Here is a 27,354-nt window from a genome sequence, read left to right as displayed (position 1 = left end):
GTTACACTCTTACCTGTCATGGGTTACACACACCCTAACTTGCTCTTCTCAATGACACACAAGTTGGTGGTGGGAGGATTATTCTATGTGCCTCCCCCACCTACACCTTATGCAGATAGCAGTGTATTTATTGGATGGACGCAGGCCCCTGCAGTCATTCAGCAAAGGTAAAGGTGCAACTGAATGCCCACATTTTGCACATAGGTTTCCACAGTTATTAAAGAAAGAAGTGCCCTAAATTTCCATTAATCCAAAACATATTTTCCTTATGTATCAGTGTTAGAATTACTTCAATGCATGTTACCCTGGTTATGCCATCAATGAAACCAAGTCAGTAGATAAAGACAACCTGCAGAATAGGCAACTCTCTCCCTTCCCTGTGGGGTCAGGGTATAGCAAAGCAAGTCACATTATAATACTGTACTTTTAAAGTGCAAGTAACACACAATGTAAGAAAGAAAAGCTCAAAAGTATGTTTTAATTTGTATTTTACAAGATTACACTAGGGGATAACCAATTATTGTTTAAATGCCTACAAAACTGCTTACTAGAATGTTCTGTAAAAACAAAATCTCATACGAGAATACTTAACATTTGATATGGAATTTTGCCCACTACTCATGTCTTGCTTTGCTACTTGGAGAATATATTAAGTCAGATAGATGAGATTAAGGTTGTTCTGTATTCTTGGTTAACATGACCTTTCAGAATGCACCAAGCATAAATCTGCATTGTCACCACTTTAGGAAATCTGCATAGGAGCCCCAGATGAATACACAATGAAATGACTTTAGTTATGGCCTCTGTAAAATCCCTTACAAGCTAAAGAGGAGATTTGCTGCTGTAGCTTTGCAGATCATTTGAAACTGTTATAATTACAGTCTGTAGAAGAATCTAGGTAAATATTTAGTTATTTTATAAAGCCAAAGTAATGTTGGTACACTACTTTCCATTACGGAATGTTGAATGGCTCGTCGGTGTTTTACATGGAGAGTTGATTCACTTTTTCAAGAAATATATTTCATTTATAATGAGCATTTAACCTCTCTTTTTCCTTTAAATCAGTGGTCAGATTCTTTTAGTTAAAGCTCCTCTCTGTGTTCAAATACTTTGTCAGTTTAGCTCTTTACAATGTAATAGGTGGCACGCAACATTCCTATCTGCATTACAATTTTTAAATAATCGTAAAATAATTTGTACATGTATTTGTAATTAAAAACATCTGAGGTTAGCTCTCCTCCAGCCAAGATTACCTGTGGACCTGTCACCCAGACATAAAAAGCTGTATAATAAAAGTCCTATTCAAATTAAACATGTAACCCAAAGTCATTTTTTTTACTAACACATCTATACCCATCATATAAGCATTTAAAAGTCCCAGCTGTCAATCATATATTGCCTGACCCGCCTCTATGCCTTAGGCATAGAGGTGGGGCTGGCAATTACTTTCACTTTCAATTCAGAACTTCTTAGATGTCACTGCCCTCCTCACATTCCCCCTCCCTCCTCACCATCTAATTGTGTAACCAGTGCATGGATATGGGTATCAGGTCCCCCCATACTGGCACAGAAACAAGATTTTAGCAGGATGCACAGCTTGCCTTAATAACAGTGTCCACAAAATGGAGCCTGCCTGTTTTCTGCAATTGTGAATTCCAGTGCCGAAGGAAATAAGTTTAAAAAAATTCATATAGTGTAATTGAAGTTTATTTTGCTTGACAAACACAATAGAAAACAATTTGTAATTATTTCTTAGGGTGACAGGTCCCCTTTAAAATGTCTTTGTTACATTACCCCATTAAGCTTTGGCAAATCTTTTATTTCTGCTTTGCTGAACATGGAGTAATGATTCTAGTGATGTTTTAACGTTATATGTAGTGTGAATGAACTCACACATGCAGTTTTTTGTTTTTCAGTAAGTGGAAATAACTGTACTCTATGTCAAGCAGCAGTTTAGTATCTAAGATACACCCATTTTAAAATTCAGACTGATTAAGTGCTTAATGTAACTAAGCAGTTGGCAGAGATATGGATCATTTCAGACTTCTCATTTTGATTTTTGTGGTGTAATCATAAAAATAGCATAACATTTTTTTTCCTGGCAGAGTCTTAGCCTTTGGAACTAATGCATTAGATGCAAGCGCAGTGCATTTTAAGGATACTGCCCCTGAGCCATAAAATATAATGTATCCGTAAACCCTGGCTTTATTATTCTGAGAGGTTAAATGTAGCAATCATTTATTTCCCAATTTGTGTGAGGACAAATCACTCATGTTCAAAAGAGGAAGAGAACAGATAGATCTCCCTTTCTGCCCCAAATCACATCTTCTGGCTACCCACTCTTTCTTCTTTGAAACAAAGACACATTTTCTACTTGTTGCCTTATTTGACCGGCCTACTCCTTTTAGGTGACTGAAGGTCAGTGGTCTTCCATTGCTCCACAGCCAGCCTTCTGCAGTTGACATCAGTCCTATCCAAAGGAAACAAGGATATGAAAAAGCTTCAGGTTTGATACATAAACACACACATATACATATATACATATACAGGAATGGGATCCATTATCTGGAAACACGTTATCCAGAAAGCTCCAAATTATGGGAAGGCCATCTCCCTTAGACTCCATTTTAATGAAATAATTGAAATTTTTAAAAATGATTTCCTTATTGGAGGCAAAATAATCCAATTGGGTTTAATTCATGTTTCATTGAATTTTTAGTAGACTTATGGAAAAGGCCCCTAATCTGGAAAGTCCTGAGTATTCTGGATAACATCTGCTTCTGTTTATAAAACATGCAACCACATATGTGTGGTTATAAAACATTGGTCACAAATCTATGCATGTCCACTGAAATACTGAAATGGTGGGAATAAAACATACACTGTGGGTTAAATAAATGGCAAATTGTGTCTAAAATGCACGTTTGCTCTCTGCACTCGTGTTTATAAATAAGCTTAAAAGGCTATTTCACCTTAAAATTAATTTTAAGTATGATGTAGACATTGGTATTCTAAGACACTTGCAATTTGTAATTGTTTGCAATTCATTTTTTTATGGTTTTTCAGTTATATAGATTTTTATTCAGTAGCTTTCAGGTTGGTATTTTAACAGCTGCTGGTTGCTATGTTGCAATTTATTCTAGCAACCTATTATAATTATTATTCTAGTGGTTTGAACAAGAGTTGAGAATATCAATAGAGGAGGGCCTAAACAGAAAGATGAGGAATAACAACAATAACAATAAAATTGTAACATCCCAGAGCAATCGTTTTTAGCCACTGGGGTCAGTGATCACCCTTTAAAAGCTGGAAAGAGTCAGAAGAGAAAGGCAAATAATTAAAAAAAACTATAAACAATAAACAATGAAGACCAATTGCAAAGTTGCTAGGAATGGGACATTCTATAACATACTAAAAGTCTACTTATAGGTGAACCACCCCTTTAACTAGCATGTATCTTAAAAATTGTCATATATATTACTTTCTTACCAATCCAAAATGGCTCTTTTTCCGCAAATTTCCAAAGCCATTTCATTTCGGCCTCTGAGTGCACACTTGTTAAGTGACTATGTCTGAAAGGTTAAAAAAATATAATTTGTTTTATATCCAGGCAGATTACTATGCTGTCAATATCCACACCTATGTAGCAGAGGGGGCAGAATCTGAGTTTTTATGGACCAGTGTATTGACTCCAGCAGTGGTGGAATTTCCTTCTTGGCACCACTAAGGAGGACATGAAAAAACTGTTGGATTTTGGTCGCGTATACTTAAAGTGATACTGACACGAAAAAACAACTTTTTAAAATATGAATCTACATAAAAAGTTGCCTATAGGTCGTGTTGATCATTTTTTGCTGATAGGGCTGCTTTTGTAAGTAATTGTTACTTGAAATCCCAAAACCTGACTGTTTTGCCAACCTGACTGTCCCTTCTCAGCCTGTCAGTTATAGCTGCTAATGGCCCAGTGCTGGACAAATATGGCAGCCCCCTTACAGAGGAACATGGGGGATCAGAAAGGGAATGTAAAAGCTTGGACAAATATTTTTATGGCAAAATTATAAATAGCATGCAAAGACAATGTTATGACAAATGTAAAAAAGGTTTCATTTCTGGTGTCAGTATCTCTTTAAAAAATAGTTTTCAGTATATTAAGAGAAATACAAATGCATAAAGAAATTTGACTGCTGATGTCAAAACTATAGATGCAATGGAAATGACAAATATGAATGGCATGTCTGGCACAGTTCAGTGTAAAAATGAAACTGAAAAATAAAAAATGTTTCAATTTAGTTAGTTAGCCAAAAATTTAATCCATAAGGGCTGGAGCAGGCAGATATCTTATATAATGGCCATAACTCTACTTCCTGCTTTACAGCTCTCTAAGCTAGTAAAACTAGTTATGTCCCATGTGCCCCCCCTAAAGTCACTGACTATCTAAGAGGTTAGAGAGCTGAAAGCAAGAAGTAGAGTTCTGGCTATTATGTTAGACATCTGCCCACTCCAGCCTTTATAGATTACATTTTTGTGTAACTGTATTAGAAATATTTTTTATTTTGTGCAGTCTGTTTACCCAGTTTCATTTTCACACTGAACTGTTCCTTTACGGGGTAATTGAACGCAATTGAGATGGTTAAAGTTACCAATGTGGCAAATGTATTTAATTGTGTATTAATCTACAGGACTACAATTCCCAGCATGATTCAAACCTTGTTTGTACGTTGCAGAATTTTGGCAGTTAGCTAGATCTAGGGACCCTAGGTTTAAGACATAGGGATTTTAGCTGATGCAAGTCAACAGAGAGCAAAGCCATATAATTATGAACTCCAGCAATATCAAACCCTTCAAGACGTTAAAGTTAATGGCTTGTTAAAATGTTCTGAAGAAATTGTCTCTGCGCTACTACACTTTTTCTTTTATGACTTTGATCTGTCTCTATTTAGAGATATAAAAAGGTCTTTGCAGCTCATCAACTGACCAGATTTGCTATCTGTCCAGTTGATGGGAGATGGCTAATTAAGTCTACTGTTGTTCCTCTATGTAGCTCTACATATAGGGGCATTTTATAAACACTGGCCAAATGCTGAATGCAGAAAAATTACCCGAGGCTAATTTTTCTGCATTTAACCAGGATTTAAGCAATATCTGCTAATGCACAGGCACATAGGGAAACAACAAGACCCTTGGTAAGACCTGCCACTTGAAAGTCAAATCTAAATAAAGCAAGTGCAACCAAAAGCCACTAATGTCTGGATAGCCTAACAGAATGCAATTGTTTCTTCTATTCATGAGCGTACCTCTAATAAAACCATTAGAAACATTGGGAACTGCTTACTTTAGAAAATCCATTCACCAATAAAAGTAACAGCACTTCCGTATAGTGGTTCAAAGGAGGTTGATTAACCAACCAAGTACAACAGTTACAGCCAACTTATTTTTTAATAAAGTTATGCAACGGGGGAATGCTCTGCAGTCACTAAAAATAAACAGAAACATTCCCATTGTCCTGCCAATATATCGAACCATAACCTTTTTCTCACTATACAGACACTGTATCACTTTGACTTACTGATAATCTTAGTTATATTTTTGGAACTCTAACATCTTGTAACCTGAATGAAGAGTAGGTTATACTGCTTTTCATTCTTCTTAAATATGGTTGACATGTTTAAAACAGTTATACATCCACTTTTGTGTGAATTATTTTCATACTTTTGTACACAGGTCCTTTCTGCCTCTTCCCAAGTTGTATTTTGCATTAAATTTATATAATAGCAGTGCTTATCATGAAGTGTCCATCCCACTGGGCATTTTTCTGACTTGTTATCCTAGAAGAGAATCAGAAAAAGAGCTGTTTATAACTGTACAAAGCAGGTATGTGGTGTCTTAGCCAGAAACCCAGTCTATTTCAAGCAAATCATTCTAATTTAAAAAATAATTTCCTTTTTCTCTGTAATAATAAAACAGTGGTTTGTTCTTTATAACAGCTTAGCTGCATGAATCCATAATGGTGACAAAATTGCATTTATTTTTAGCAGATGTAAGGTCCAGTCATTCAGATTACAGAAAGATCCCTTATAGGGAATGCCAGGTCCCAGGCTTTCTAGATAATAGATCCTTTACCTGTATTAGAACATATAATTATGTAACATCAAATCCTTATATAAGAAAGCATATTTTATTAGCATAATAAAATTCTTGGCATTAAATGCCCAGTAACTAAAAGCACTATGTGCGATCTTATGACCTTACTGAATCATTCATCCATGCAAGTATTATTCTGTGTATCCTGCCTTTTTAATATTTGATTCATCTGTTTGACCTATGTGTCATTGAACTGACGTCCTGTAGGGTCACCTGTGCCACTAACTTCATTTTTCAACTGTGTCTATAACTCTTATGACTTACCAGCCCACCCTAGGGGAGCAAATTAATTTATTTTTGTGTTTTGCTGTGATTCAAGTAAATCTCTGCAAAAAATTGCACTTATTGTCTTTTTTTAAATCTCACTGTTGCAAAACAAATCTGCAATAGAAAAATTCTGAAAGAGGTTTTCTATGATTGTTTCAAGATAAAGAAAATAGAAGTCTTCAAATGGGATCCAAGAGTGATTTAGGACATTAACCTGTTTTTTTTTACATTTTACAGAGATAATATAATAATATGATGGTAAAGATAGAAATATTAAGAAAAGGTTTGTAAAGGGTGTTTCTGTTAGATGTAGGTCTTTTTTTATGACAAAATGACTGCTACTATACTTGCATAGTGTTTTTGATATTTTTGTCAGTAAGTTTTACTAAATAAATAAGTTTGATAGATTTAAACAAAGCAAAAGAAATGAAGACATTTGTGCAGAGATGGAATGTTCTCAGTTAGTCATGGATTCATGGCTTATGTCTATTTCTATTCGTATAACTTGCATGACACACATATTATAAAAGACACGCATATTAGGTAGGTAGGAGGTGGGGTACCTAGTGCCTCCCTCAGGGTTGGACTGGGTTGATCCCCTGGTCTCCCTTGGGGGTAGGGGTTGAACGGGTGTGTAAAAGCTCCGATGGGGGCCATTAGGAGGTGCAGGGGCCCCTGAGACAGAAGCCCCAGTGGGCCCTGCACTCCCCAGTCTGACTCTGGCCTCCCTTCATCATTCATTAATACAGTGTGTGCCTACTGCATAGTAAATGACCCCCTATGTTTTGTAAGGTGTCAGCAGATTGTTACCTGTTTTGTTGCATTTGCTGGTAAATGGTGTGTGCTAAAGGCTGAATCTCCTTGAGGAAAGTCTTGTCTTCTTCCCAAGGGCACAGGTGGGGCACTTGCAAACCGCACTGAAGTTCTTCTGCTGTTCTGCACTGGACTTTTTACAGAACTAATTCCATGGTACTACAGTAAGTATATACGAAGCAGGTAATTAGTGGTGTATGCACCAGACCATAAAAAATCACAAGGTACTGCTGATATTGACACTAACATATAAATATATGACACTATAGGGCTCATTTACTACCAGTAAGTGGTCTTGTTATTGTGCAAAGTTTGCTGCAGTTGTTGCTCAACAAAGTGGCATTCATTAAAGGTTCTTGTGTACAAAGCCTTTCCTTGCACTTCTACATAATTGTTGGGTTAAGTGCCTATTTGTTTGTTAAGACTTAATTTTTGTATGCTGAAAATAAAGACATATGAACAATCCACCTAACCTAATCAATCCTAACAATCAAAGGTTTCTTTGTTGGCTGCATCACCACCTCACTGTCACAATTACACTGAAATGTGAGGGAAAAATGCTACAAATTGGCAAAAATTTCACTTTGCACACCGCACTCATGACCCTTATACATAGTATAGCATTTTTCACATTTAGTAATTTAAAAAAGTATGTAAAGGGTTTTATATATTGGGAAAACTTGTCATAGTTACAGATTTTAAGCAAGAAAGGATGGCTATAATGTATAATCAGTGGTAAGTGTAGGGGCTGATTCTTGGCCTGCATTTTTCCACAGATCAAGAATCAGCCCCAGGTCAAGTCTAAGCTCCAAAAATGGGCAGAATACCCAATATCCTGGTTTGGCAAGATAGCCTCAATAAAAATGTCTATCCTCCCAAAATTTCTTTATCTTTTTGAAACGTTACCTGTTTGCGTCCCCCCCACGACTTTTAAAGCTACCCAAGCTATACTCCATAACTTCATCTGGGGGAAAAAGAGGCATAGAATAAATAAAAAGACACTCACCTCCCCAACTAAGTTAGGTGGCCTGGGCGTTCCAGACCTCCAGCAGTACTACAGAGCAGCCCACATCCGCCAGATACCGGCATGGTCAAGGTGGTCCTCAAATATTGTATGGGCTAACATTGAAACAAGCCAGTTCAAACCCTATCACCCTAACGCCTGGATATGGTCCACCCTAGGGAAGGATAAGCCAAAGATAGCAATGCTCAAATCCACAGAGCACACCTTAAAACTCTGGTGGAAACTCAGATTTAAATTCAAATTGGCATCACCTGCATCCATACTACTCTCCCACCTGGGTAACCCAAGGTTTCAGCCAGCACTACCCTCGCAATACCTACAGAGATGGATAGATACCCCTTTTTTTACCTTAAGAGACATGACAGACCACCTGGGAGGCGGGTTTCTCCCACGAGAGACCCTGAACGACAAAGCCCCCGGCCTTACTCTAGCCTGGTATGAGTACCTACAGCTAAAACATTTCTTTAAGCCTATGCTGTCAATCGGTAAAAGGGACCTCCTCTCACCCTTTGAACGCTTGGCGGTCCGCGGCCTCCCCCAAAGAGGCCTGATCTCCGCTATTTACAAAATGTTAGTCAATCCTTTCACAGAGGTGAACTATAAACACAACTATATGCACAAATGGGAGACCTGCATAGGCAGACAACTTGAGGAAACTGAATGGGAATCCATATGGGACAATATGAAACGAGGCATTACATGTGTAAAGCAACAAGAAAACATTTATAAAATAGTCATGTTCTGGTACCACACGCCAGCCAAACTTCACGCATTATTCCCGGAAACAACACAAAATTGTTGGAGGGAATGCGGGCAACCTGGAGACTTACCTCACATCTTCTGGCATTGTCCCTTGATACAACCATACTGGGACAAAGTTCTGGCACTACTACGCCAGATCACACTTGCGCCTCTAGAAAAAGACATTACCACCCTACTTCTGGGTAAGCCATACAAACAACTAACAAAACACGCACAGAAACTGGTCAACCAGATACTCTTGGTGGCCCGCATTTCCATTGCAGCCAAATGGAAGACAACCGTTATCCCCTCACTCTCAGAAGTAAAACAAAAAATCAACTACAACAAACAATTTGAATATAATCTAGCCCGGCTACAAAATAGAACCCCACTGTGTGTAAAAATATGGTCACCCTGGGACCTACTCACACAGCCAACACAAACTTAAACTTGAGTACCTCCCCCCTTTTCACCCATCCATTTCCCATTCAGTGTCCTCTCTCTTTTTTTTTTCCTTCACCCCAATGCATGACTGTAATAGACGACAACTGTATAACCAAGGATACAACATGTTCTACTATGCCCTGTCAACCTGTGGATGTGAAATTGTTAACCCCCTCCTTTCTTCCTTTCTGTACCCCCCAAATTTCTTAATAAAAATTGTAAGTTACAAAAAAAAAAAAAAGAATCAGCCCCATGTGGCATAAGCCTTAAGTAACACCTTCCCCTCTCCCATGCCTGTATTTAAGTTGCACCTAGAGGGTCCATATTATAGCTTCCATTTTCCCTCTACCAAAGTATGGAACATTTTTTAAATACTACATTATCACAGAAAAACTATTTGCTTATAAACCAAGTTTCAAGAACTTTTTAACCATAAGTGGTGCACAATTGCCATATATTTGCAATCTGACAATGGCAAAACCTTGCAGACATATAAATATATTTGATAGAGAACACATATATAAAAATAAAAGTTAATATGCCATATATATATATATATATATATATATATATATATATATATATATATATGCAGAAAATAAATGCTGCACTCACAGGACTTAGTGAATAAAACAAAGGTGTTGTTTACTTAAACGTCAATCTAACGTTTCGGCTGCTCCCACAGCCTTTCTCAAAGTGAGAAGTGTGGAAGCAGCCGAAACATTAGATTGACGTTTAAATAAACAACACCTTTGTTTTATTCACTAAGTCCTGTGAGTGTGGCATTTATTTTCTGCATGCTTGTTACTTATTTTTGATACTGCACCCAGGCCACCTTATAGTTTATTAGATGTGAGTGCCTGTTGCTCTGGACTTATATATATATATACACACACACACACACACACATGTATATTGAATATATTAATTAGAATTTTAAAATACATGCTCAGGGGCTGGCAACTGAAATCTAAAAAAAAAAGCCTAACTGAATTGCACAACTCCTAAATATGCTCTTTAGCAACCCCCTCAATAAGCGCCTTAATCTCATCAGAGAATCTGTCTCATCTTCATCACAGAGTTCTAATTAAATAGCCACAAAGGCCCAAGCACTCTTTAGCAGTAATGTCAACTGCTAGCTCAATTTATTTTAACCACTTAGGAAACCTCGATCAGAGTAATTAGATAATTAAATTTGTGCAATAATCCATATACGTTTTTCATTTGCTGGGAAGAGAACTATCAATTACATATGAGTTATACCTTCTCAGCTATTGCCAGAATTATTAATGTGTTTTTCTGAAAGAAACATTTACATACGAGTATGCTGCTTTGAAAGGGCTGCGGCTGTTGTCCTGCATGCTGAGAAGGTAGATCCATGTCAACGACTGCTCCTGCCTGCACAAGAGGCCCTCTATAAGGCCCCCTTTCTATGTTGGAAAGTAATATATGGCTGGTTGCTGCTATTCGTTCATTTACAGTCAGTTGCCTCAAAGAAAGCCCAGTATTTTCTGAACTCCACTTCAAGCCGCTTGATTTTGAGTCCTGCAGACTGCACTGTCCTGATAATAAAGAAAAACTGACATATCACCTTATTTTCTTGTCATTCTGAGCCAACATTATAAATATTGTCGTCTGAGGTTTTGCAGATTATAAATTGACTTGATTCTAATTTTTTCTTTAAATTACTCACCCAAAAGCTGATTATATTTTGTTTTTTCTGTTTTCAGTATATAAAAAGGAAAACAATTTAATATATTTATTGGTATGATCAGTGGAACTTAACATTATAGCTTACCTACAGGGCCTGTTGTTACACTAAATAGTCCTAAAGATAAAAGCACAGTTAATACCTCTTTGTGAAATATTGCCATATTTGGTAGGTATTTGTTTTTTTGTTGTGTGATTTAGTACTAATTCCCTTTGTTACGAAAGGCTTATTTTAATATATTTATATACCATTTGGCACAAACCATGATGTCATAAATAACTAATCAGGTTTCTAGTGTAGCATGCATTCCTTGCTATCCAATTCATAATGTAATTGTCTGCCATTTACAGGCAGTATTACAACCTTGTTACATGGGGCATCAAATGAAATGGGGCAGTGAAGTGAAAGTAGTTTGGGGTAGAGCAGAGCAAAAGTGCAGGAAAGCAGTGGAACTGACAGATGAGAAGGTATTCCGATGTTCCTTATTCTCTCTCACATGCCATTAGACACTTCCAGAATTTCCAGGGCTTCGAATGATAACTTTAAATCACTTTTTTTATTTAAGCCTATAACCTAAGCCCTTAGAAAAATGACCACCCACCTAACTACTGATTTCTACTTTTCTCTCTACACTTTACATTACTATCATGACCAATAGGAACTCTGCAACCACACTGGCCACTCTCAGTGTATGTCTCATTTCCTTTCCCAATTAGAATGTAACCTATGGCAAGCTGGGACCTCCTTTATTGTTTACTAACTAATACTAATATATATATATATATATATGATTATAACAGTGTGCATCTATTCTGGCGGTTTGTCCATATGTGCAAATTGCTATGCATTATATTTGTATTGCACTGTGGCAGTTGATGGCGCTATATAATAATATAAATTAAATGTATAAGAACGAGTTGCATATACTAATAATATTTGTAGAATTAACATTCTGGAATAAATATTGCAATACACTACAACTCAGTTCATGCTATTAATTCATTAAATTTGCTGTGCCTTTACTGTTGTGTCTTGTCTATTATCATTGCAGTTAAGCAAAATCCAGTGGGCAAAATGCAGAGATATTTGCCAGCTAATTGTGCATAAAACCACAGGGTGTCACTCTTGACTAAAAATTCAATCAATTCAACTTTTCAGTGCTGTCCACAGGCCACATTTGTTTGCATCAAATTGTGGTCTGAATGTTTCTTATTACAGCAGGTCATTTTATTCCTTGAAACCCCAACACAGCATGCAAAACCTATAGCCAGTGACCTTTTCATTATATACAATGCAGTCTTGGTAGGCAAAAAATAAGAGTGGTATTCAGTAAATTTCTTGTTGAAATAAAGATATTGCACACATACTGAGGGAGCTTTATCCAAAGAGAATGAAACGAGTCACAAATTGACAACATAGATGGACAACGATCTATGAGAGTGGACCAAAATGTGTGTTTTATGGGTTGTAACATACTTTAGGAATTAAAATGCTTACGCTTGTATTTCCCATTGAATAATAGCTGACAGAAATGTACTAAAAAAGTTTGACAGTGTAAATTGCATACCTCAAGCAAATAAATCGTGCAGCTTTATCTGACTTACAGGTCAAAGGGCCCCAGGTTATTCCAGGGTGGGTATGCTACATATATTAGCTATATAGAGCTTGTGCTTCCACAGCAAAGGCATTCCCAGTTACTATAAAAATACTCATGTTCCATCAGTTATAGATTTTTTCTTTTAAAATTGCAGCAATTAGAATTGTCCTTAAATATGGAAGCTTACCTGCTCTTAGATCGATGATCTCTATAGTTGCTTCATGGATTTTTCCAAGTACAGCATTCCTTGGTGTTTTTAAGATGATTTTAAGTACTTCATGGTTTTCTTCCAAGCCATCATTTTTTATGTGTATATTCCAGTGTTTTGTAGAAACTCCTTAATATGTTAAAGACATAATGAGGGCAATATATAACCACAGGCCTGAAAAAAGGGCTTGTGACTGTCTGTAACTGGCAATGCACTATACTGTGTATCTGAAATATTCCTTAAGCTTAACATTTTTCTAGGAATTGAGGACTTAGTGAAGATAATTTTTTTTCTTCCCCAGCTTTAGTAAGTAAACTTACCCTATGTGTGTGTCATTTTATGAAATGATAAGTAGATTTAGTGTTACATGTAATGAATTGGCTTTTAAAGCCGCAACATTTAATTGAACGCTGACCCTATGTGAGCTTCAAGTAAGTGATTTACTGGATTTTTTTCCCTTTCTGGAATTCATTCAGATGAATAAATTAACCATGTACCGGCAACTGGATTATAAATTACTGATCAGCAGTTATGTGGAGCAATAGGTGCAAGCAAGAAAGAAATGCACAGGCAAGTGCAGGTTATATATCACACTCTGCAAAGCTTGATAAATGTGTTCCTGCATACATTAAATCCACCTTACACAAGCAGCAAAGCAGTTAGACCAGTAACAGTTCTCCTATATAATGGCACATATGTGAGTCTGAAATCCAACATTGCCCCATTGCTAAGTAAGGATTGACAGACAGGCAAAGAATAGAGTGCAGGAGTTCTGTCTAGCAAAATAAATGGAATATATGTTGCCTGTCCAACCTGCAGAGTTTAAACACTAAAAATATTGCTATGCTAGGTGTGGGATTTATTAGTCGGCATTCTTGGAACCTAGGGTTTTCTGGATAATTTGTAATGCCCTACCTTAAAGCTCTAAAAAAACATTTATGTAGTAAAAAAAAAAAAACAGCAGGATAGTTTAGCCATGAGTATGAATTTATGCTACCTTCTCATCAGGGACAAAGGACAAAAATGCAAAAATCTGGCAAAAATGTTTGTTTAAATAGAACTCTATAGGAAACATCGCCAGTTTGATGACGTAATCTCCACTTTTTCCCGCCACTTTGTGCTTTTTAGACACTGTGTTTGTTGTCTTCACCACTTTGAAAAAGGCTAGAGTGCTAGCCGAAACGTTAGTCTCCTCTTTAATAAAATAATTTGTTTGTATAAGTCCTGTGAGTGCTGGCCCTCTCTCAAGCACCTTCAACATTATTTGGACCTGCACCCAGGCAACAGCAACTTATCTATACGTGAGTGCCGGCATTTACTTGGAAGTTTATATATATATATATATATAAATAAGCCAAAACCACTGCAAATTTGTAATGAATGTATATTGCAAAGTTGCAATATACATTATGTTTCCTTTTATTAGGCTAAAAATTATATTCTGGGTTGACTTGATCTTTAAGGTTTAAGTTCATGTGTATAATCTGCTGTTGTACATTTCATACAGAAAAGACGTAATACCCAAAATGAGATGGAAGGTGCTCAGCTGCTGCAGAACTGCTTGGTTAATCACTCTGTAATTTTGAGCCTTTCTGGTTGGGAGTGCTATCTTTTCTTTCCAAAATGTTCTGCAGCAGCTGCCGCTTTAACAGCACTGGCCTTTGCCCAAATCATTACAATCATACCAGCCTGTGCCTGCTTCTCAGACACCCATGAAAGCATGTCATGATAATGGCAGTAAAGAGCTGGTCATTTTTCAGATTTTTAATTTTCACAATATGAAGAATCCAGGGTGGCATCAATTTTGCAACTTAAACTGGTCACGCAGGTTTGCTTAAGCATTCAGTTGTCAAGCAACTAATAGGATTACAGACAGCTTGGCTAACCAGCTAGTAATAATGTATCTCGCCTGGTGTTTGTTTTATAGTTTTGTAGGCACTTTCTATTCTTACACTCATATAACACCTGCGCCACCTTATTTCCCCAGCTCACCAAAACAGATGTCCTTTCATGATCCTGATGAGCTAAGTGATCCCCTCGCTATGAATTAAATGAATTTTGTGTTCCCTGCTGAAACTCAAAGCCTTGTGTGTCATATTGAAAAAAAAAAATGGTTAATAAAGAATAATGTTCTTAATACTAAACAGCTACCAATAACAGAGTGCTGCAGACAAATTCACTGCACTCATGGCGTGTTGCACTTCATTATTAGAATGACCTTTTATTTAAAGTTTACTCTGGAAACATAATAAAGTGGTAAGTTGAAAATTATTATATGGATACAGTCACAGTTCTTCAATTCTTAAGAAAATCTTAAATAGCAATCGTATATGCTACACAAGATATACCTCAGGCCAAATTAATGCAATAAAGTTTCTTTAATGTACAAAATAAAAAAATTGCATAAAGCAGGTATAATGCGAATATGTAGTGTTATAAAGTAATATGGCTTATATAAATTATCATTGTCGTAGTCATACTGAAGAATAACCTCATTGGCATCATGTATCACAACTAAAAGTCCTTATAGCTAATCTGTTTAAAAGTAAACCTGCAATTTTTAAAAAACTTTATTTCTGTAGAAAAGGACTGTCTACCTCCAATCTGGAGTATATAGGGATGTGATCAGTGTCTAGTAGACCTCAGCAGTTCAGCTGTATTAATTGAGAATGCAAAATATTTTGTAAACATTACAGGAAGTTGGCAATTTTAGGGAGTCCTAACCATCTGACATTTCCAGACCTTATTTAACAGGTATTTCACACTATCTCTATGGAACCCTTAGGATACTGATTACTTTATAGATATTGACTTTTACAAAACAAGAATAAAAGCCCTTAATATTTAAATGTAAATAAATCTATATGTTCAGCTCTGTACTCAGCCCCAGCCTTCAACAGTCCAATCTTTCATAGCCTGAGCATATCAGCAATACAACTTGGTCTTTTTATATTTCACATTCATGTATTAATCATTCTTTTTTTCTGCACTGAAATGTGAGCATTGAACTTAAATAGATTTGTTTAAACTTTTACTGTGGAGCCAAACTTAAGGATGTGTGTGACTCTACTGTCTGGAGACATCTGTAACTACTACTCTGCTTTTGGTAACTGCATGTGAGGCCTGTTGACTTTAATGGAGATTCAATGTCTTGGTGAAAGAAGCTATTGGATATCTGCTTTACAATGCCAGAAACAGGTCTTCTTTATATTTATAATTTTTCCTCTTTTAGCTTTGTATCAGTGTTGGCTTTGTGAGTCTGTATTTAACTTTAATTTTAAGCCTAATAGAAAACAAACTGTGCTTTCTATTGCTTCCTTTGTTTGTATTGTTTTATTACCATTATTATTATTAGTATCTGTTTTAACAAAATTGTCTTTATACATTTCCAAAAGTCATCATATGCTTTACATCTGCTGTCCTTTTGTTCCTCTCTGTTGCTTGAAATGCAATCATTTTTTCTGCAGTCATTATCAACAAAAAAATAGGTTATTCATTGATGACGATCTATTTTTAGGTCAACATTACTGAACAGTATTGCCTAACAATATGTTTTTTCAGGTTGTGTAAACAGAGGCATGTTTCTGACTGATACTACATTTTGCACAAAAGCTAGCTTTATCAACCCTAAAAATATGCTATGTTATCCCAAGGCAATATACAGGGAAATTCATTTCTTACTGCCTATAACTGAATACTATACAAAGCCTAGAAAAGATATGTTATGGTGTCTTTTCATAAGTAAACTAAAAGCCAGTTCCAGCCCACAAAGTTCATTTTGCGGTGCCATTTGCTCCCTGAATTTCTGGCAAACAACAAATCTATTAATTGATACCAATAGAGTGTGACCAAGTGATAACATTGAGGGCGAGGTGATTTCAAATGTATATTTGTTTTAAAGAAAGTAGGGGGTTTAGCCATTTCCCATGCAGTGTAATTAGTTGTAATTTTACATGCTGTGTTATTAGCCATAAGTGTTGATGGAAGAGAAGTATAACTTGGAACCATACTGGAGGAGGGTGGATAATGCCAAGAGTCAGGGAAGGCCCCACTGAAGGGTAAGCCTAGGAGTAAGAACAGCTCTCTGTAGAAGTTGGGATGATGGGGCCTGTACTTACTTCCTAACAAACTAACAAACATACTTTATCTCTAACTTCCATTTAAAATCAACATCTTCCACTTGACAAGATTTCAAAGAAAACATGTTCAAAACTTAACAAACAAAATTATAATTTAAAAAACACAACAGGGTTAGCCACAAAGTGTGTCTCATCTTGTGTCGCATAGTTAGGGAGCAATTAATTTGCAAAGTTTAACCCACAAATGCTATTTTGCCAATAAACACCTCATTGTATTAATAAATATTCATATATATGTGCATAGTGTGCCATAGCCCTAAACCTGTCGTAGAACTTTCCTTCTGAAACGAAAACTGACCAAAGAGTCTTATTAAATTGGCACATACCTGTCAGTAAATATTTCCCTTTTACATTGTTTTACCTTCAGTCCAATTTTTGTGATGTTTTGTATATTCACTTAATGATCACCTGATACAGCTGTATCTATTCATTAACTGATGTTATCTATATGGCCCAACCTGTATGTGTGCCCCTGATTTGTGGGAGCACAGTGCCTTGCATAAGCCAGAGGATATTTATTTATATGAAACACTGTTTACCTATGGATTATATTTTATGTATATAATTTATGTTATATTTATGTATATAAAAATGGGTTTATATTTATATTATCATGTGTTATATTTTATAGAGACCTGTGTATGTGGTAGAAATGAAGCAATATGTTTACCTGGATCAAACTGTACAAGATTTGCGCTGCTGTGGGTAAAATCCAACCCAGCTCTTGCAGAGACTTCATTCACCTTTAGCAGGAGATTAAATGCATTATTTTTTTTTTTTTACAAAGTTCTAGTAAACAGTTAATAGAAATAGTTACAGTCTTGATAAATATACAAATAAGCAACTGTTAAATTAGAAGAATTACAGTACAGGTATGGGATCTCTTATCTGGAAACCAATTATCCGGAATAACAGGAAGGCCATCACCCAAGTCTGTTTCAAGCAAATATTTCTTAAAACAATTTATTTTTCTCTGTAAAAATAAAACAGTAGCTTGTACGTGGTAACTAAGCTGTAAGAATCCATGTCAGTGGCAAAACAATCCTATTGGGTTTATTTAATTTTGAAATCTTTTTTAGTATATTTAACATATGGCAAACCAAAATTCTGAAAAAATCCATAGCCCTGCTCCTCATAATAGGTCCCATACCTGTATTTTGAGTAAAAATCAAACAAAAAAGCTCTAACAATTTAATGTACCAGTATGTAAGTGAGATACAACATAAGTAATCAAGCATAATTCCAAACATTTGTAGCTGCAAATAAATGCAAATATTAATACAGTATGGCGCGATTACATCAGGAGCAGGTGGCTTCAGGGGACCTTTCCAGGATGCCTCTAGTATTTATGCCTTCATCAGTGGCCTTTGCAGTCTTAAACAGACAACACGGGGTTCAGATTGGGTCTCTGGATTAAGCACTGTATGTAAAACACAAGGCCAGAGCTCAGAGAATCCTAGTTTGTTACTATGGTGCATAAGAAGAGATCTGAATCAGGTTCATTATTCCAGTACACATCTTATTAGTATGTTGTACCCATAAAAAGATGTGCATAAAAATACTGATCTACAAAACATGCTGTTGTTTACCAAACTGATTTTGTTTTTATATATATATGTATACGGTGTGTTTTTTTAGCAGCTGGGAGCCATGGATACTCAGCTGAACCCCTAATAATAATGGAGATAAAACCTGAAACAAAGCAGAGGCAAGACTGGAATGATGAAGAAAATAAAAACAGTCATTGTCCAATTCCCAGTAGGGCTTTATCCAATGGTTACAGGGGCTGAAACACTCAGTGAGCAAAATAAAGCTTTCTCATTAACTCAGTGCCCGCTTATGCATGTTAGCTTTGCTTATCACCACAAACCAGATTCTAGCCAGCTTGTTATCTCTGGCATTGCATTTCCTTACAGACAAAACCAATGTCCTCTTCAGAAAAATCTTTTAGAGGGCTCTAACACCTTCCAGTATTTGGCACAGGAAAATAGGCACAACTGTAATTCCCCTGCTTCTGCATGAGTTTCCATGCATTTCTATGGAAGACCACAAACTTCTGTAATTTATCATAGGATGACAGAAATATTGGCAGTAGCTACTACCATTCTGTATACCTGAATTCATGTGCATTGATTCTGGATAAGGCATTCTCGGGCACAAAATGTTGCCTTGCTTAGCTCTAAGTCTATCTCAATACACAAGACTGAATTTTTAGCTGGAGTTGGCTTTGCTTCTTTCAACTTATAGTGAATATTATAGTTTTGTAAACCTCCACAGAAAATATGTGAAGTCACTCTGTATTGTTTCACAGTTGTAATATGTAATAATGTTGGTTAACAGATTTATTTCAGGGGTTTTCCACAGTAACTCAGACCTGGATATATATATTTCTTTTAGATTGCAAGTTCTATTGGGCAGGGCCCCTTATTACCTCTTGTATCAAATTTATTTTTGTATATTACCTATATCCTCGAAGTATACACTCATCTATTGTACAGTTCTTTAATATACAGCTATTGCTCCTTATATATGTGTTAATAATAATAATTTATCAGGGCCTAGTATGCTGATATGCAGAAATAATACACAAAGTAGCATTTTTATAAACAAACCCTACTTTTAAAATCTTATGGTCTCTTATTCCGGTGCAGTAAAAGTGGTGACAGTCATACAGGTGACAGTCATACAACTAAACTGGTTAAGGGGATGGAAGATTTAAACTATAAGGTGAGACTGTCAAGGTTGGGGTTGTTTTCTCTGGAAAAGAGGCGCTTGCGTGGGGACATGATTACTCTGTACAAGTACATTAGAGGGGATTATAGGCAGTTGGGGGATGTTCTTTTTTCCCATAAAAACAATCAGCGCACCAGAGGTCACCCCTTTAGATTAGAGGAAAGGAGCTTCCATTTGAAGCAGCGTAGGTGGTTTTTCACGGTGAGGGCAGTGAGGCTGTGGAATGCCCTTCCTAGTGATGTGGTAATGGCAGACTCTGTTAATGCCTTTAAGAGGGGCCTGGATGAGTTCTTGATTAATCAGAATATCCAAGGCTATTGTGATACTAATATCTACAGTTAGTACTAGTGGTTGTATATATAGTGTGTGTATGTGAGTGTATAGATTGGTAGGTGTGGGTTAAGTGTGCTGGGTTTACTTGGATGGGTTGAACTTGATGGACACTGGTCTTTTTTCAACCCTATGTAACTATGTAACTAGATGATAATCTTGATTACCTTATAATGCTTTCCTTTGATTTGACCATAATTATTAGAATAACGCACCTTGTAAAACTTTAGGGTTTTACTCATAGGTTACATTATCTTTTTCATTGTGCTGTGTTCCCTTCCATTTCAGCAGCCCCTCTTACATACCAAACCTTCCAATCTGCCTGCCCTGTGGTCCTGCTGACATACAAGTCTAATACAGATATGGGATGAGTTATCCAGAAAGCCCTGGATTACAGAAGAGCCATCTTCCAGAGGCTAAATTTGAATGAAATAATTTACATTTTTAAAAATGATTTCCTTTTTTCTCTGTAATAATAAAACAGTACCTGAAACTTGACCCCAGTAAAGACATAATTACTCCATATTGGAGGAAAAACAATCCTATTGGGTTCATTTCCAGAGTACAGAAAGATCCCAGTATCTGGAAAGGTTTTCCAGAGCCTGAGCATTCTGGATAACAGGTCCCATACCCGCATAAGGGAAGTTTGCAAGATAGAATATTGGCAGCATTTGTTTATGGATCTTTGTGCAGACGAGTACTAGAACCATACAAGTCTCTTTGTTGAATAGCCACACTATTGAAATATAGTGTATATTGATATGTTAAAAAACTTGACAAAGACACAGGCCCATTTGCATTTTAGGGAGAGAATTATTGTGTGGATTGAGAGCCCATGCTTTGTATTGTAAAGTTACTAAGCTTTTTTTTAATTTATTGCTGTTGTAAGTGTATTGATTTACTTTGTTTCTACTCTTGCTTGGTTTCTACTAATTGATGATAAAATAGAATTTTTTACAGAACAAAGAATAAAGAACAAAGGAAAAACAGTGACCAAATCTAGTCACACACCATGGGACATCTGGCTGGAAAGTGCTTTATGTCTCCAAACACAAAAAAAGGCTAGAGTTCTGTTTTCTTTTCTAACACAAAACTGAAATAAAACATTTTATTTTGTGAAATGCAAGGGCAAATAGACATGGGGGATATTGTAATAAAAATCGCAAGCGGTGCGTAAAATGGCATTTTTGCAATTCTTTAGTGCTGCTCGCAATGTAATACTGTCCACTAAATGTTTATTACATTGCAAAGGTTTAATACTTGCTTGAAGATGGCAAAAGTAAGAAGTTTTATTACATACATTGCCAACTTGTGCAAACTAAAAATTTGCAATCGCAAATAGTGATGAGCAAATTTTTTCGGCAGGCATGGATCTGCGCTGAAATTCCTCATTTCGCCATTGGTGAAAAATTTTGCCACAAAAAAATTGTGGTTGTGTCAAAAAAAGTTGCGGTTGCATCAAAAAATAATCATGGTCCCGTCAAAATAGGCGTGTTTTCAGAAAAATTTCACCACTGGTGATTTTTTTTGCAATACTGCGGCAAAAATTTGCTAAGAAAAAAATGGCCATTGACTATGTATTTGGAGAGAAATGTTGCTTGTGTAAGAACAAATTGTTGTGTGGTAAAAGTGAGAAAAAACGCCCACTGACTTTGATGCAGCTAAAAAAACATGCTGCCAAATGACTTTAATGCATTTTGCTAAATTTTTCGCTGATAGTACAGATTCCCTCATCACTATCTTCAAACAGTATTTTTCTGTTATTCAAACCCAAAATTTGATGCAAAGCTAACATTTTGTCCCTTTGTTTTTTCTGATACTACCGTACAGATGCAGCCAGCGGTTTTCCACACTTTGTCTCACCATGTCCAAATACCATTTTTTGAGTGTTAAATCCTGTCTTTAGATGGTGTTAGAGTGCAAAGACTTAGCAACAAAACACAAAGTAAACGGAAGAGACATAACGCAACAACATGTTAAAGGAACTTGGCTGCAATTGTATATTACATTCCCCTAACAGTGTCTTAACACTGCCAAGTGGATTTTTTTGATAATCTTACACTTTATTTTTCTTGACAATATTAATACTTGTCTTAAACATATTTAACAAAGCATTCAAATGTGATTTTTGTATTATTCCAAAGCCCTTGTGATGGAGCCAAGCACCAGAAAAGGGTAATGGAGGAGACATTTTCAAGCCTGATTCAGTATATGTGATCCTGCCACAGGCTGAATAGTGCAATTACAGATCAACTGCAGCTTCATTTGAAACTTGATTGACTATAAATCAGGCTAAAAGACATACACGTCAATTTTGATGAAGTTGATGAAAGTTGTAAAAGCAGAGAGAATTTTTTTTTTAAAGTAACATATCTTGAGTCATTATTGCTTATTTTTGAAGTGCTGATAACAAGTGTGCTAGCATTTTTTACATTTTTATATATAATTACATATCTTGCTTCTTGCTATTAAACAGTTTTGGAATGTAAATAGATCTTGTCTATATATATATAACACTGGAAGTGCTCCAGAACTTAAAAAAAAAAAGTGCACGGCAAGTGTTTATATCTTTTTTTAAAAAAAATCACCACTTTTTAAAAGCTAATATATTGTATTATTAATATATTATTAGTGCTCTTATCTTAATGTACTTACTTTTCCATAAGACTACAACAAAGCTGTCAATCCAAAAATTCTTAATAAACCATCTGAGTCCAAATATGGGGCAAATTGGGGATGACAGCTAGTCTAACTGGGCTAAACATTTGGGTGGCCTCACTTCCATCCACAATTTCTAGGCCCATGGTGTGACTGGATCATTTCATTTGCCTAGCAATATTGAGGCTAAAGTGCCAGTATTGGATTTAGCAAGAAAAGACCTGTATGTGGCCAGAGTGACAGAATAGTGATAGAATATTATGAAAATAGAACAAAGTAAAATAAGCAACCACAGGCACCATGCTCAGATATTTTATACAAATAATATTGCTTGGTTATGGTCAGATGATTCCAAAGATGAATGGACTGTTACCTTTATGCCAACAAATGCTGGATCTTTACTGCTTCCAGTTCGAATCAACTTCACACTGAATGTCCCAACATTTTCGCATGTGCGGTAGTGGGGCTGGGACAATTGTATAATAGACCATTTCAGGTCAAATCTAAGAAGAACCAAATTGTGGCACGTTAGGACAGTTTTCCATTCAAAAGCATCCCAAGCCAAATCACCCAAAGAACTAGAGCTGGGCAACTTGTAGGCATTGTAAAATCTCAAGCTGTGCCAACAGTTCTAATGAAATAGTTAATGGCAAATGTGGTATTCAAGAGACACTAATGCTGAATTGCAAATTGAAAGTGATAGAAGCTGTTTCACTCATCTCCATGCCAATCAGTATGTTGGGAACAAAAGAGTTGGCATGGGAAAATCGAAGTATTTAAACATCATTCGTACACAGCTAGATGCTTTGAAAGAATTCTTCTCTAAAATTCATAGCAAAATAGATATATATGCTTAAACTAATATTGCGCCTACTTTAAAATAACATAGATGCAGATAGTACCAAAGCATTTATATTTTAGCTTTAAATAAATGGATAAAAAGTAATTGCAGATGGGTTGCTTTAGGAAGCTGCACTGGTTACAATTAGCACCTATGCTAATAATACCCAACTCACAAGATCATAGAGAAATCGGTACATTTTGTAAAATCTTAAGGTGGACAAAAAATATGGTTAAGTACAGTAGTTTAGTCATACTTCCCATTGTAGAAAAAAACATTGATAAAAGTATTGGTCCTCGAAGAAACACAACACATAGAATGGTCCATTGAAATTGGTCCAGTGCTTATCAAAGGGCAGATGCAGCATAGAAAGCCCAAGGAAATGATTTGGATTACTTCTCCCTCCCAATTACATATGTATATTTAGGGGCAGATTTATCAACATGTGAGATCAGAGCTTACCACAGAAAAATGTACCCACTTTGTATTATTTCTTATGGGAATTTTAGAAGAAGCACACATGATGATCTCTAACTTTCACTCATTGATAAATACATGTCCAAAAATCCAATAGCAATGAATAGAAAGTGGGCACATTTTTCTGTGGTAAACTCTAACCACACATTTTTATAAATCTACTCCTTAATTCACAGCAAATTTCCACATTTTGCCATTGGCGAATTGTTTTGCGAAACAAAAAATGCCCTCCTTTAGTGGGCTATATTGGGATAATTCGATCATTTGGCCCTAGTGCCAAATGATTGAATTACAATGATAAGTATAGTTACTGTTGGACTGAGGACTGCATCAGTGAGCCGATGTGCTTCCTAATCCAATGGGAAAGTTAAACCTGCCCAATCAATATCTGGCCAATTTTTGGGCAGATATTGGTTGGAAAGGCCTGTTGGGGGTCACCATACATGGGCATACATGTCATTTAGCCATCTATGCGTAAAAGTAGAAACATACTTTAGCATACAGCATTGCTAAGGGACAGATTTATTAAGTCCAAAAAAACTCAAAAAAATCAAAATTCAAAATTCAGCTATTTTTTTTTCAGTCTGTGCTTTTAGAGTTTTCTTGAAAGTTGGTAGACTCACTGAAAATGATAATTAGAATGTGATTTCGCTTTGATTTTTTTTTTAATGTTTTTAATTGATCAAGCTTTTGACAAATATGCCTCCCTGTGAATGGCTTTATTTTTATTTTCCCTATTAGTGCTCTAAAAGTCAAAATATATATTCTTTTAGTGGCCTAAAATACTTACATTTCAGAAAAAAATTCATTTCCTGCTGGATCAGAGATTTTAAATTCAAAGCTGTCGGAATTCACTTCAACAGAAGGATTTATGATGTACCGAATAGCTCTCTGATTTATCTCCCTTTGAGTAAATGTAGTCCCCACAAATCCACCTACAAAACACAGTGTTGGAAAGGTCACATCAGATTATTGTACACTGTGGAAATGATTCACGCAACCAGATACCAGAAGTTCACAAGCTGTATAGATGTATGCAACAGACTGATACAATCTGCTATCAGGTGTGGAACCATGGTTAAGAATTATGAGTAAATATGTGAAATTTTCTGGATAAAAATACATTTCAATGAAGAGATTGAGATTGAAGAGATTAAAAATGTATATGTTAAAAAAAGTGCCAATTTTTTGTCGGCAGCCATGGATTAGCTGCGAATTCTCAAAACTGCCACAAAAATTTGCTGAGGGAAAAAAATTGGCGAGTGAGGAAAAAAAGTGGCACGTCAAAAAAAAGTTGTGTAAATGCATTTCGCAGCTTTTCCGCTGTTTGGTGAATTTTTCAGCAGTTTTGCAGTGAAATGGGACAGAGTTTGAGTTTTCTTTCTGGTTCAATTTACCATTTTTGCCACTTTTCTGCTTAAATGTATCTATAATAATTTTCTTTTATCTGTGGTCTGCAATTTATGCTGAATAAAAAAACACGGCCTAAGGTGCAGACCCCACCATCAGGGGATGTGGGCCAGCCCTGTACATTATGCCAGCCATAAGACCTGTATATTCTGATGCTTCCTAACTGGCGGTTTTGAATAATACACATAATAATAATGCACATGCTTCCCCCCCACCCCAACTTCATGAATACAACACTTCTGAATGCAAGCAGCATTGTATTCATTAGAGTAGCTGTAGGCCAATCACTGAATGGTTGCTATGGGTTCCTGCTCATGGTCAAATTTGCCCACTGTTTATAAATTAGCCCACTGACTTCCTAATAATAAATGACCTCTTTTGCCTTTGCATTTTGCTATGTAAAGTTACTGTGCAGTAAATGCAGAGAATTAATTCTTGAGTCATTTAGATAATGGAACATTGATCTTGCCATGTGTCTTGTGAGATTGTTACTCTGACTCTTACCCTATATCACGCAGAGACAATCACACGAGTACCAAGAAATACACCCCACTGTGAAAGCACAAAAAGTTATTGGAACTCTTTCAAATTGCAATGAAAAACCACAATTTACCAGGTGAAAAATGTTGTTTTTTCAGGAAGTTAATATTTTTTCTCATGCAGTTTTAGAAGATTGTTCTTGGCTAGTGTGTTTCCCATAGGCTTACATTATGACTTGTATTTACCAAGCTTGTTTCCAAGAGTTGAATTGAAGTAGAGAAAATGTTGACCTTTAGTAAATCTGCACCCAAAGTGCCTCCAAGTATAGTGTTTATGCTAGTGTTATTTTTTGCCTCTTGATGCTATATCCATATTATAGGGTTTACTTTCACTCTGTAGACAGTGTGTACATATACAAAGGAGAGTAAAGGAAGAGTTAGAACAAGCAGATGTTAATACCTGTGTTAGCGTTTTCTAAATGCCCAAAATATGGTGATCTCAGGATTACAAATTTAAGGTCTTCATCTTTGCTATCAGAATCTGTTGCTTTCAAGTTCCTGGCTGTAATATAGATCATTGCTCTTCCATCTTTTGAATTCTCGACTAAAGATGGGATCTCCTTGATAAGTAGCTTGGGGGGTAATTTATCCAGGTGCTCTATCTACTTAGAATAAAAGATACAAATTAAGATGTTAACAAAAGAGTATGAAAGGTAACAAATTTTTTAAGATTTTTCCTAAATATTAATGAAAAGTTCTATGTGTTTTATATAAAATTACTTTTCACATAGACAGTATGTTGAAGCTGTTTCTAATACAGATGGGAATTGGCTGCTATCTCTTAAACCAGGACTTCAAAGGGCAGTGGAACACGGGGGGATTAGTTGCCCACAGTTAAATCTTGGGTACCGCGAGTGAATTTCTCCCCAAAATGCCTTCCCACTGGCAAAAAATTTATTCGCCATTGAGAAGGCAAGTTGCCCACGGTAGTGGAGATTTAAATGCGGGTGACTAATATCCCCATGTGTCACTACCCTAAGACTCTCCTTGTGGGACCCAGATTAAGCCTTTGTGACTTTTTCGACGGTTTCGCAACTTTTTCGTACTTTTAGCGCAAAATCGAATTGGTTTTTTCGCTGTTTATAATTGTTCAGTACGAAAATTCATTGACTTTCGGATCGCCAGTATGATATTGTCGTGACTAATACGATTTTTTCGTAAGCAATTTCGTGATATTTGCAATCTTTAGAAATTTTAGTTTCCAATCCGAATTTTTCCCATTCAGGATTCAAACTCGTGTTTTCATAAATCTGCCCCCTAATGTTGCAATTATCGGATCAT

At 36.1% G+C, this 27,354-nt stretch overlaps 1 protein-coding gene across 2 annotated transcripts in view; it reads right to left on the bottom strand.

The window, feature by feature from the left end:
- Window positions 1-1,689: 1,689 nt before the first annotated feature.
- frem1l (FRAS1 related extracellular matrix 1 like) overlaps window positions 1,690-27,354 on the bottom strand; it is a 98,146-nt gene continuing 72,481 nt past the window's right edge. For both annotated transcript variants that reach the window (XM_004913949.4, XM_031900901.1), the window contains exons 26-35: window positions 26,474-26,675; window positions 24,915-25,059; window positions 23,180-23,309; window positions 17,756-17,828; window positions 12,926-13,075; window positions 10,751-10,992; window positions 7,219-7,380; window positions 5,710-5,825; window positions 3,490-3,572; window positions 1,690-2,470 (exon numbers count right to left, since the gene is read on the bottom strand). In XM_004913949.4, the coding sequence (XP_004914006.2) occupies window positions 2,235-2,470; window positions 3,490-3,572; window positions 5,710-5,825; window positions 7,219-7,380; window positions 10,751-10,992; window positions 12,926-13,075; window positions 17,756-17,828; window positions 23,180-23,309; window positions 24,915-25,059; window positions 26,474-26,675 (1,539 nt within the window). In that variant the 3' untranslated portion in view covers window positions 1,690-2,234. The remainder of the gene's footprint in view (window positions 2,471-3,489; window positions 3,573-5,709; window positions 5,826-7,218; window positions 7,381-10,750; window positions 10,993-12,925; window positions 13,076-17,755; window positions 17,829-23,179; window positions 23,310-24,914; window positions 25,060-26,473; window positions 26,676-27,354) is intronic.

The sequence above is a fragment of the Xenopus tropicalis genome, chromosome 4 (genome assembly GCF_000004195.4).
Source record: "Xenopus tropicalis strain Nigerian chromosome 4, UCB_Xtro_10.0, whole genome shotgun sequence".
Taxonomy (NCBI): domain Eukaryota; kingdom Metazoa; phylum Chordata; class Amphibia; order Anura; family Pipidae; genus Xenopus; species Xenopus tropicalis.
The sequence above is the reverse complement of the archived record's forward strand: the minus strand, read 5'-3'. Positions and strand labels throughout refer to the sequence as shown.